Raw genomic sequence first — 13,274 nt, 5'->3', positions numbered from 1 at the left:
ATTTTGCGCCTTTTACTACTGACGAAGTGGGTTTGCCAGAGTATATATACCTATATTAATTATATCAATAATCCTTTATTTTTAATCTTTAATATCCATACTTAACTTTCAAAGTTCCCACTTATTGCGTTAAAAAATAAACAATTAGGTACCTAAATATTTTTTTTATAAAAAAAAACAATATCAATTTATTTAGCTGGTCAAGCAAATCTTGTCAGTAGAAAAAGGCTGCAAATTTGAAAAATGTAGGCGTGAAGGGATATCGTCCGATAGAAAATTTGAATTTCGCGCCTTTTTTTACTGACAAGATTTGGTTGACCAGCTATATTACATGGTACTAATTGTAAAAACTATAGGTACCTAATTAAGATTAATTTTTCTGACGCAACATTTTAAGGGTTGAACGCAAACCGTTGAAAAATGCAGTTGAAATGCAATTGGAACGTGTGCGTTATGAGATTCAAATTTCGAACCACGCACGAAAGCATATAAATAGAGATCGGATATGGACCGGCCCATTTCGTGCCTACCACCCGAGTGCTCAAGTCTGAACATTTAAAAAGTTAACGTTCCATTTTCGAAATTGTGCAGTGTCCGTTGTGTTTCGCGCGCTTTTTACAAGGTACGAGAGCTTTTGTCTTTGATTTTTAAGTTAATTTTTAATATTTTTTTTACTTTTATTGAGTTTTAGTGAAATGATCTCTTTTTTTGTTTTAAATGATTTTATTTGATTAAATTATATTAAATACTTTACAAAAATTGCGTGCGTTTATGTGCAAATCTCAATCGAATTTACTGATTATTGTCAATTTATATATTAATGAAATACTAAGTACATACATTCTTACACGTTTAATGGAAAAAATAATTAAATGAATCATAGAATCGTGATTGATAAGAGTTACATAATAAATATATAGGTATCATAATTAAATAGGTCTGATATGTGTCATTAAAATACGTGAGAATTTCTTACACTGATAACATGAATAAGTATTTAAAATTAATATGTAATTACAAAATAATTACCTATCTAAAAATTAAAATATTAGACCTTTTTTGCAATCAGGTACTAAAATTAATAATTTTACGAATATATTAGAATATTTACAATAAACCAAAATTATTGAGCTTTACAATCAAAAGGTTTAAATCATTTAGGCCCACTTGCACCATCCCACTAACCCGGGGTTAAACGGTTAACCTAGTGTCAATTTGTACTGGTAACCATGGTAACTCCAGGTTCTACCGGTTAACCCCGCGTTGTGGAATGGTGCAAGTGTGCCTTATACAACATAGGTACAGAACAAATCAAATTATTTTATTATAGTATTTTATGCAACCGTTGTTTAAGAGAGGTCAAAAAAGGCGAGTGGCGTGAGTAACAATTTGAAGCGAAGCCGAAAATTGTTAATAAAGACGCCACGAGTATTTTTTGACTCAGTTAAACAACGTTGCATACAATACTTTTTCTACGACCAAGCACTTACTTTGAAATAAATTTGTAAATTTAACAAATATTTTTAATTTAAGAAGTAGCAAAAATGGAGGGTACGGGCGGGAAAAGAATGAATGAATGAATGAAATTAAAAAAAAAACATGTCTATAGTTCACATATTTGTCAGAGATGCCATTTAAAATAAGGTTGGCAACACTGTATTTCATTCAATATTTTTAAGTGGTCATTACACGAAGTATCGTAAAATCGCCAAAAAGATACTGCGTGTATGCACAAATTATTTTTTGGGGAATAGACTAAAGACTTGTCTTGACAACTATAAAGGTAGGGTGTTAAAGGTGTGTGCACGACCTTTTAAATGACAAATAAAAGTACAGGAGTAGAAAAAATATTTTTCATTTGTGCTTTATAATTACCTAGTCACATTACTGTATAGAAAATATGAAACTGAAATAGATGTCATATCACACACTACAGAAAAAAACCCGGGTAGCGTAGAGGTCTGACCGCGAAAACCGAAATACGCAAATTGCGGGGATCTTTCTCTTTTACTCCGATGAAGGCGTAATTAGAGTGACAGAGAAAAATTTCCGCGATTTTCGAACTTCGATTTTCGTGGTTATAGCCTGGTTCGAATCCGGCCTCCGCATGCCCCCGCTACCCACAACTTGGTCACATTTTTTTAGGGGTTCCTTGCTCAAAGGGTAAAAACGGGACCCTATTACTAAGACAGACAGACAGTGCAGTCTTAGTAATAGGGTCCCGTTTTTACCCTTTGAGTACGGAACCCTGAAAATACATGAATGAAATTTCGCTGCTAAAAATGACTTGTTTACCTATATTTTTTGTGCCACAAATATTGTACAAGTAAGATTAAAAATATCTTTGATGGAATAATCAATCTTCTAAGAAAAATATTAGCTATTTTAGACTCATTAGAGTCTGCAAACTTAAAATTTCAAATATAGATCGTTTTTCGGAACATTTCACGCACACAGAAGAAGGCAATAGCTATTTTCATTCTATTATATCAAGGGCTATTTAACAGGAATTCATATATTTTTGTACAGTCTAATATTTACGATAAAAATAAGCGAATAAAGCTTTGAGATAAAAAACCTGTAAATTTACAATGAAACTTGAAATACATTTTTTATCAAAGAATGTCAGGATAAATAACCTTTTCTGGGTAAATATTTCTGAGGGACGCTTTTCAAAGATGTTATTAAAAATAGCAGAGATAAATTGTGCTTGGTAAATGGCCCATTTAAATAATGTGTATTTAGTATACTGCATTAATGAAGGGAGATTTTACCTTCAATATTTAGTATATTTAATGATAGGTATATTAGTATAGTCTGTTCGGAAAGAGAAGAGTCGTGGAACACTCTCTACAAGGAATTCGAAAAACACAGCATTTGGCACGACCTATCAATAAAACCTAAAGATGACACCTAATGACAATCGGCGCCATTCGGGAAATGAATTAATGATTCACTAGATATGAAATAGTAAAGATATGTGACGTTCCACGGCTAAAGGTACCTTTATGTCGGCTGGGGCTTACGCTATTATTAACGCCGCTCCAATATTCAGCCGGAGCAATGGTACCTTTTGTCGTGGAACGTCATATCTTTACTATTTCATATCTAGTGAATCTCTTATTCATTTTCCGAATCGCGCCGAATATCCTTTTTGTGTCAATTTTGAATTAGAATAACTAATAAGAAGAATAAGAGTCCAAAGAGTCTGGAACATTCTGGTAAAGCCGAATATTTTCTAATGTTGGCTAATTAAAAATAACCCTCATTTTCATCATATTAGAGTCTATTTTCGGAATTATCCGATATCTCAAGTAAGTTATTGGATATCTATCTAATAACTTTAAACGAGCAATTCTTGTTTAATATATATTTATTTATTTATTTATTTATATATATATTTCGGGGATCTCGGAAACAGCTCTAACAATTTCGATGAAATTTCCTATATGGGGGTTTTCGGGGGCGAAAAATCGTTCTAGCTAGGTCTTATCTCTAGGAAAACGCGCATTTCCGAGTTATTATATGTTTTCCGAGCGAAGCTCGGTCACCCAGATATTAATAAATTTATGAACGACAACGACATATTATAATTCAATTTATAGATACCTATATTTCATAAATATATGCATACCTATCGAATTTTTAAAATGTGATTTTAATATGATACTGACTCGCAGTCATCCTCATGCAGACACATAATTGTTTTCCATCGTATTTTCTCAGAAATGTTCGTATTTCTCATGGTAGGTACTTCAGTCAATGTCATCTTCAGTACTTTTTGTACCTAGTCTGACTGAAATAGCAAGACACGTTCGTACGTTTCCGTGAAAACACGATGGAAAAAGGGTATTTGACTATACCTATTTAAAATAATTTATTTTACACGATGCATTAAATAAAGCACCAGAAGATTAATAGAAACACGTAGACAGCAGTTATTTTTAAACACAATTTCTATTTTAAAACGCGTATAAAACTATAAAGAGTAGGTAATTTGATTGTGACGTCACATGCTAGTGTTTCGTATAAATTTCATAGTAGCAAAATCGTTTTGACAGTTCGAAAAAAGTATAACTGATTTGATTAGTAGTCAAATACCCTATACTCGTATCTATATCATATGTGAAGTGAGCTGCGTTGTGGCTGTTTTGAGCATATTAAATCAAGATAAAAAAAAATATGTTTAATTTCGAATACTACTCAAGCAATCAATAGATTTCTAAGAATGTTTACTAAGAACTCATTCTACACACTTAAGATATAATGATAATCTCTCTGCACTAAACGAACGTTGCGTTTTCTAAAATTACACCCATTACATGAGTGAAGAAAGCTGACTTAGGTACAATGTAATAATGTACGAGACGAGTACCTTATACCTTACTAGCGACCCGCCCCGGCTTTGCACGGGTTAACAAATTATACATACACCTTCCTCTTGCGATTTTTTTAAAATAGTAATTACTATTAAAAAAAAAATCACATCCGTTGCGTAGTTTTAAAGATCTAAGGATACATAGGGACAGACAGACAGCGGGAAGCGACTTTGTTTTATACGATGTAGTGATACGAGCAATTCTTTTATATGTAATATATTTCGGGGATCTCGGTAACGGCTCTAACGATTTCGATGAAATTTGCTATAAGGGAGTTTTTGGGGGCGAAAAATCGATCTAGCTAGGTCTTATTTCTGGGAAAACGAGCATTTTTGAGTTTTCGTATGTTTTCCGAGCGAAGCTCGGTCTCCCAAATATTATTACTTATGCATAAAGAAGGCATGCATAGACACGCAACAAAGTCATATGGTGATCGAGATTTATTTTATGAATTAGGACTTAGGAGGCAAACGAGTAGACAAATCGCCTGATAGTCAGCAATAACCTTCGCACCTGCAACACCAGAAGGATTGCAGTGCGTTGCCGGCCTTTAAGATGGGAGTGCGCCCTTTTCTTGAGGTGGTATCGGTCCTGGATATACCACGGGCGACAGTTCGTTCCACAGTGCAAGGCATGAAAATTCTGGATAAATGCTCTGGCAACAGCAATTTAAGTGTGTTGATAATAACTGAGCCAATTTTAATTTTCCGTTGAATTACGAAAATTCCATACGTTTTCGTAACTCGGTGGAATATTTTGTAGGATATAAAGTGGAAATACGCTTAAGGCTTCGTTACACAGGCGCGTTTTCCGGGTGGCGCGCGAGCGTTTTATATGTAAAAGCAGCGCGCCCCGCTCACGCGCCGCCCGGAAAACGCGCCTGTGTGACGAAGCCTGTATGTTGTACATCATAGGAAACTATCCACCAAATTTTATCAAAATTGACAAAAGTGTAAAAAAAAACAAGTAACTAGAATATTTTTTTTTTTTTTTTTAGTTTAGTATATATTTAGTTATTAGTTTATTTTATTTTTGTTAGTTGTAATTAATTACTTTTATTTGTAGCATAATTATTTGATAAATAAAGTTTTCACCAGTAAAAAAAAAAAAAAAATTTTTTTTTTCTCCAGGTCTCGAATCTCCAAGATGTACGCTCTCCTAATATTCGCTCTCGTAGCTGGCTGCCGGGCCGCAAATGTCAACAAACACATGAGGTTGCTCACAGAACTGGACAACAAAATTGATCCTAATTGTAAGTGTTGTAAGGTTCACTATTGCACGATGTACGCTCTAATGTTTGCTCTGGTGGTGGGAATGTCAACGGACACATGAGGGTCACAGAGCTGAACAATATTGATCCTAATTGTAAGTGGTTTAAGGTTCACTATTGGCCCACAATGTTCAAACATTGACTTGAGCAAGCATGAATCTATTGTATTTTTTCAGTAGGTACTACCCTTCCATGCTTCTCGAAGATTCCTGGCCATCACCTCCTTAAACTTACTCATAAAATATACTCATTGACGTATATCTCAGGACGGGCCTTACGGGCACTAAAAATGGTACTAACCTAACCTAACGCAACTAGTTGCGACCAATCGCGCGCGTGATGTGAACTCATCAACCAATCGCGTTGTAGCGGTGTCACACCGCTGTACTGGCCCCATTCATGCCCCATTCTTATTGCCCGTAAGGCCAGTCCTGAGAAATCTACTTCTTCTTGTTAGGGGCTATATAAGGCTCCACAGCCTATGTATCATTGCGACCATCCCTGATCTATTGTGATCGCCACCTACTATAACTCTCGATTCAAACCTGTAACTTCAAACAGCTGCAGGATCTTTTTGATCTCGAGAGACTTTAACTCCTCCGGGCTCAGTATGTGTCTACCCAGGATGAAGTTACGAGTACGCATTAGGCAAGGGCACTCTGCGAGGATGTGCAAGGGCGTCTCCTCTGCCTCCATACAAAGTCTGCACCGCCCCGTCTTGAAATATACGTCAATGTATATACTATTTTTTTATATCAAATAATTGATGATTTATCTACAAACAAGATATGTATATACCGTGGTCTTACAAAAAGAGACTAAAAACTAGCTTAAATCTAAAATAGGCCCTTGAGGCATTGTACCAAGGATGCTGGCGACATTTCCTCGCTGTATTGCAATGCTGATACGTTGTGCGAGGTAGCCGCTAGCTCTTCGGTCACCAGTTACGTCAACCAGACGCTTCGCGATTTCGGCGAACAACTTATGCGCGCTGGGACCCCATGGACCTAGAGTTTCAGTTCCAAATGGTACAAAATGGTACTATATTGTTTCAGTATTACCTCTCCGCGCGCCTCGAAGGTTCCTCGCCATCACCAAGGCACCAGAAGCAGCGACGGGGCACCAAGCTGGCACCACCGTGTCTTTGCTATGTGAAGCGTTCGGGGCACCCGCACCCACGATACGCTGGTTCAAAAACAACCAGCCGATTTATGAGGTAGCTATCATTTATTATGAGGTAATATGTCTATGTCTATATCTATTCTGTTGAGCCAGGGATCGCAACCGGTTTTTTGCAAAAACTTAGAAGTAACCATATTTTTCGAATTATTTTAGGCTTATTATTAACCGGGCAACTAAAATATTAAACAGGAACTTTCATGGGGGGCATATAATAATATAATTTGGCTGTGCATTAATATTTTAGTGCCAAAAAAATATTTGAGCCTCAAAGTGATAGGTTGGCGTCTAAAATAATAAATTGGCAACTAATAATTATTGTAAAGCGATCATAAAATTTAGTTGTCATCTAGTTGTTCACACCTATTTAATCAACTAATCATAACTGAGCATATCGTTTCGCACAACGTTTTAGGTTACGACTTCGTATTATTAGATTGCCCAATTAGAAATGAAGTAATTAGCAAAGAACGAAAAAATACCGTTTCCGTTCCCATACAAAAAATACCGGTATCCGATCCCTGTGTTGAGCTAGCTAGGTATTATTAGCCAGAAAAATACTGTAGTTGGTCAAGCAAATCTTGTCAGTAGTAAAAAGCGGCAAATTTGAAAAATCACACTTACGTACGAATTTACAAGTGCGAGAGAGGCAAGGCAACACGTCGAAAGTCGTTCGCAGTAGTCCCTCTGGACATCTCTTACTTTCTCCTCTAAATATCTGTTAAAACAAACGTTCCTCCTTTCCAGTACGACCAGGAATCCAACGAGATCTTCGACACGAACCCCACCTCGCTGGCTCGGGTTTCATCTACACTGCTCGTGTCCCGGACCGCGGGCCGCGATGAGTACACCTGCGTGGCTGTGGCTGGTGCTAAGACGGAGAGGGTCCACAGCGTCGTTTACAGCACAGGTAAAGTTACCCTACTCAGTGTGAGGGCGCTGAAGGCTCCATACAATCGTAGTCCCCATTTTCCTCTCTGAATAGATTATGAAAAAACCGGCCAAGTGCGAGTCGGACTCGCGCACTGAGGGTTCCGCACCATCAACAAAAAATAGAGCAAAACAAGCAAAAAAAAACCCGGTCACCCATCCAAGTACTGACCCCGCCCGACGTTGCTTAACTTCGGTCAAAAATCACGTTTGTTGTATGGGAGCCCCACTTAAATCTTTACTTTAGTCTGTTTTTAGTATTTGTTGTTATAGCGGCAACAGAAATACATCATCTGTGAAAATTTCAACTGTCTAGCTATCACGGTTCGTGAGATACAGCCTGGTGACAGACGGACGGACGGACGGACGGACGGACGGACAGCGGAGTCTTAGTAATAGGGTCCCGTTTTTATTACCCTTTGGGTACGGAACCCTAAAAACCGGTCAAGTGCGATTCGGACTCGCGTTCCAAGGGTTCCGTACATTACCCAATTTTTTTTATTTTTTTTTGTGGAACGTGAATTGTCTTTAAATAATCTTTAATAGAAAAAAACCGACTTCTCTAACTACTAGCCTGGACCCACTTAACGGCGCTTATACTTTATTTGGTAATATGTATACATTTTATGGTAATCATAGTGGTTTGTTTAGTTTAGGTATCATAGTGGTTTTCCGGATCAAGGTCCGGGTCCGTGTCCGGACCCGGGTCCGAGTCCGAGTACGGGTCCGAGTCCGAGTACAGGTCCGAGTCCGGCCGAGGCGGGCCCAGTCCAAGTCAAAATCGAAATTCAGAATCACAAAACGTGTACTATGCGTCGTTGAAGAGTTCTGTTCTGATCATCATCAGCAGTTCCGCTTCATCAAATGCCACAGTTTGTAATGTAAATGCTTGATTTTCTGATGAAAATATATAAAATTATATACGTATGCCTTTAAGATTTGAGGAGTTCCCACAATTCCTCATGGATCCCATGTTCAGGACTTGAGATTGACATAAATGTGCCTAAAAACCTAACTTGCTTAACAAACATAACGAAAAGGACAAATCGCCAAATGCGAGCTATGCGTCGTTGAAGAGTTCCGTTATGATCATCATCAACAGTTCCACTTCATCAAATGCGACAGTTTTTAATGAAAATGCTTAATTTTTTGATGAAAATACAAAAATCTCTATATGCATGCCTTTAAGATTTGAGGAGTTCCCTCGATTCCTCATGGATCCCATCATCAGAACTGGGTTTTGACAAAAACGGGACCAATCTGTATGCATATACATACAATCAAAAAAAAATTTTCAAAATCGGTCCAGTAATGACGGAGATATGGAGTAACAAACATAAAAAAAATAAATAAAAAAAATAAAAAAAAACATACAACCGAATTGATAACCTCCTCCTTTTAGATTTGGAAGTCGGTTAAAAACCCGTATGGGTCGGATCAAAAACTACGTAATTAAGTTCGACTCACGCTTGACTGCGCATTTCTAATAGGTTTTGCGTCATCTATAGGTAAAGAACTATTTTGTGTATTTTTTTCAAAATTTTAGTCCCAGTAGTTTCGGAGATAAAGAGGAGGAGGGGAATGGTCGGACAGACAAACAGACAGACGCACAAGTGATGAAGTATTTTTCACAGTATATTAGCGATAGCCTATGCTCCTTCGTTGACTTATTTAGATTTTTTGATTATTATTATACTTACTTGTAAAAGTACCTACTACGTTTGTATGGAAAAGCGGTTATCTCTTATTATTTATTTTCTTATATTTTATATTTTGATCTTCACTATTTTCAATAAACTAATAGGTATTTTTAAATATGTATACTATAACCACCGCTTAATGTCAACTTCAACCTAAAAATCGATATCGAATTTGAATGTTTACAATGTGTAAAAATTCATTTAGTAACAAAACTTTTTCTACTCACCGACAGATGGCAGCACCGACTTAATACCAGACCGGGCGCGACTCATACCACTCGCGCCACAAATCCTCGTCTCGTACAAAGTGTTCATGGACCTCATCGGCAACAACGTGGTCCTTCCTTGCCACGCCAAGGGGCACCCGCGGCCGCAGGTGACGTGGGTGAATAATCGGGGCGCCACCGTCAAGTCGGATCCGAGGATGAAGGTTAGTTCCGCTACTTGGTGGTAGATGGCGTGAAAATTAATTTTGTGAAAACATGCAAAATAGTATGTAGGTAGTATCCTCTACTCGGTGGTAGATGGCGTGAAAATTAAAAGTGAAAACAAGCCGAATAGTATCAGTAATAAATTGACAGTCAGTTATTTTGGTAAAAAATTAGCTGAGAACGGGCATAGAGAAAAAAATACATAGATTGCTCACTCCATACATCAGTTTTAGTACCAAAAAGACTATTAGCATCTAGCATCGAGTAGCGGAACTATCAGTACTGCTACTTGACAATAGATGTAGCACCGACCGGAAAGTCTTATGCTGTTGAGATAAGACTTTCCGGTCGGTCCTACATCTATTGTCAAGTAGCAGTACTGATAGTTCCGCTACTCGATGCTAGATGTAGACACTGAGATTAATAGTCTAACTGATGTACGGAGTGAGCACTCTTGTCTTATTATATTTCTCTATGGAACGGGTTAAAGACTAATATAATGTTTAAGCGAAGTACGAATAGAGGTTTTTCAGTTAAAATACATTCAATTCTGTATTCTTTGAGGCTTGTTCTACGAAATAAAAATTTATATTATAAATCGACCTTTATAACGCTATGTGTCAACAGTGTGAAGTTACCCTAATTTAATACCTGTTTTGTACCACATGATTAATATGCATAAATGAATTAGAAATTATGCTCAATTGCTGAGTTTTAGAAACAATTTTATGATTTTTAGTTTTTGGGCATACACATTTTAAAGATACATTTTAGACCCATGTTCGCCAATTATTTTTCTATCGATCGAAAGTCAAAAACTCAGGATTCGAATCGATGAAGTTGCTAAAGAAAGGTATCAAGTTTGCTAATTTAATTTTTGGCAATCGTATATTGTGATGTATCAATCAATCAATCAATCAAATAATTTATTAATCAAATAATATATTGTAAAAAACCTACTTCACCCTAAATCGTTGTTTTACTTCTAGGTGCTTCGTTCAGGCGAGCTAGTGATCTCGCCACTGCTGTGGAGCGACATGGGCGAGTTCACTTGCCACGTATCCAACGCCTTCGGGAGCCAGCTCGCTACTACTTTCGTTTACCCTGCGAGTGTCAGTAAGTTTAAAACAGAATTTTTTTTAAGAAATTGTCATCTAATTTAGGTAAATAAATATTTCGGAGATGAAAATTTTACTCTGCAAATGCAAGACTGCACTGATTGGCAAGAATGGCAAGCAACTGAATATAGGAGCATATTTCTATAAAAATATGACGTTTTTCGTTTGCAGACCATAGTTTGTTGTTGTTAAGAGTCTCACGAGGCCTCCACCAAAAAGCCGCTTCCATAAAATCGTATTATTGCCTGTAAAACGTATACTCGCTCTATTTTCTATGCATTACCTACAATTCCTATAATTCGTTTTTTTTAGCATTAGAAAGAACTTGAAAGAAGGTAAGCGATCTTGACATGTCTTTTAATTGAAAAACGCTTTTTAAAAATCAGTAACTATTACTTATGAAAGCAGAAGAATATAAATGATCGTACCTATTAGATTCATAATTGTTACATATTTGCCGTAACTTATTTTTAAAATGAGTTTTTCAATTAAAAGATACATCAAGATTGTTTACCCTATTTTTAATGCTAAAAAAACGAACTATAGCAACGAACACCAGTGCCAGATAGATATAATAATATGTAAGGTATGGTATGTTATTTGATTCGGCGCGATTCGGGAAATGATTTAGAGGTTCACTAGATATGAAATAGTAAAGATATGTGACGTTCCACTGCAAAAGGTACCATTGCCCCGGCTGAATATTGGAGCGACGTTAATAATAGCGTAAGCGCCAGCCGCCATAAGGTACCTTTTGCCGTCGAACGTCACATATCTTTACTATTTCATATCTAGTGAATTTCTAATTCATTTCCCGAATCGCGCCGTATGTCTATGCCAAGTTTCATTTTGTTCAGCAAGTCGTTATAAAATGAGAGCGTAACTTTGATTACCTATATGATGGCGGCGGCTAGGTTCATTTAACTGACGTGCAGAGTTGGTAAACTTTAATTATTCGTTCTATTGTTTTACTTTCTAATGTACACTTTTGGCTGCTTTCCTATGCAATAATGAATTATGACCAGTTTTGTGAATTATATGGTAAAATTAAATATAATGTTTATTTGTTTCAGGTAGGGTGAATAAAGTAAAGCAGTAGACAACCGAGCAAACGAAGCCTCGTATACTTAACATGAATGTTCCTGTAGTTAAGTACTTGTTTACTAGTACGCGAGCGAACTAAACGGACCATAATTTTGATGGGTCATTGTCAATCTTATTGGAATGCGCGAAATCAGTTTTAAACTCAAATGGTCAAAGGGTTAAAATTTTAAAATATATAAATTGTCTAAGATTTAAATTATTTATATTCCTGCTGAAATTATTTATAAACTAGTGGTGTTTTCCAATCTTATAAAAATAAGTAGGTAGTTGTGTGGGGTTTTCCTAACAACTGCTATTTGAAAAAACCTACAGATTTTAATATTAATTTCATATTTTAAGCGTAATTTTATATTTAAGAAGAAATTGCGGCGGCTATGTTCAAACAAACTATGTATAGAAAAACATGAGGTATATAAACCATAGAGAAATATAGTGAGATTTTTTTCTCTATGACATAAACGTATTTGTCACGGCTGGACCGTATTTATTTTTTCTTAGGTCGCTCGCGTATTTTTGAAATCGAGTCTAATGCCTATTTTTTATTTGTTGTATTTAAAGATGCCTTTTGTTTACTACGTGGTTTAAGAGTTAAAAAAAAACATGAATATCTTATGACAACTTTATCTTCATTCACAAAATTATAATAGCAACAAAGAAAGTACATTTAATTATATATTGTGTAAAAAACAAGAAAGTGCTTCTATCTTTTAAAGATAGATTTGCACAATTCTTTGATTTTATTTATTTGAATGTATCTACTAGCGCCATCTGTCGGTGAGTAGCAGAAATCTGAGAAGTTTGTTTTCTTCTACTTGATGATAGATGGCAGGAATTAGCAAAACTTTTTTGAACCTAAATAACGTCGTTGACAAAAGGTGATAAAGAAATAATTCTTATTAAATAAAGCATTATTGTATAATAATGATTTACTGTATTATTTAATTATTGTGATTATAAACTATTATAATAAAACTGTGATGAAAATAGATGGATATAAATAAAATAACGATCAACTTATAGAATGTTTTTATTTATTGGTTAATATCCTAAAATAGAGTTTGTTATTATTAACCTGTCGAATCCCACGATATGACGTCACCCATAAGCGTTCTGGCTCAAATATGAGCCGCTGGGAGAATCTTTCATTTTGCAGTAATTTCTTT

General features: G+C 36.0%; 1 protein-coding gene across 3 annotated transcripts in view; it reads left to right on the top strand.

Moving 5' to 3' along the window:
• The window catches only part of LOC134658835 (neural/ectodermal development factor IMP-L2-like), a 98,655-nt gene extending 86,447 nt beyond the window's left edge, over positions 1-12,208 (top strand). The window contains exons 2-8 of one of the 3 annotated variants that reach the window (XM_063514506.1): positions 558-622; positions 5,510-5,631; positions 6,705-6,865; positions 7,576-7,738; positions 9,692-9,888; positions 10,879-11,005; positions 12,081-12,208. In XM_063514506.1, the coding sequence (XP_063370576.1) occupies positions 5,526-5,631; positions 6,705-6,865; positions 7,576-7,738; positions 9,692-9,888; positions 10,879-11,005; positions 12,081-12,106 (780 nt within the window). In that variant the 5' untranslated portion in view covers positions 558-622; positions 5,510-5,525 and the 3' untranslated portion in view covers positions 12,107-12,208. Of the gene's footprint in view, positions 1-510; positions 623-5,509; positions 5,632-6,704; positions 6,866-7,575; positions 7,739-9,691; positions 9,889-10,878; positions 11,006-12,080 lie in introns of those variants that run through there. The other 2 variants (XM_063514505.1, XM_063514504.1) reach the window with 2 other exon arrangements.
• Positions 12,209-13,274: the final 1,066 nt, after the last annotated feature.

Source organism: Cydia amplana, chromosome 23 (assembly GCF_948474715.1).
Source record: "Cydia amplana chromosome 23, ilCydAmpl1.1, whole genome shotgun sequence".
In the NCBI taxonomy this organism is placed as follows: domain Eukaryota; kingdom Metazoa; phylum Arthropoda; class Insecta; order Lepidoptera; family Tortricidae; genus Cydia; species Cydia amplana.
Note: the sequence above shows the minus strand (reverse complement) of the source record. Positions and strands in the feature narration are given on the sequence as shown.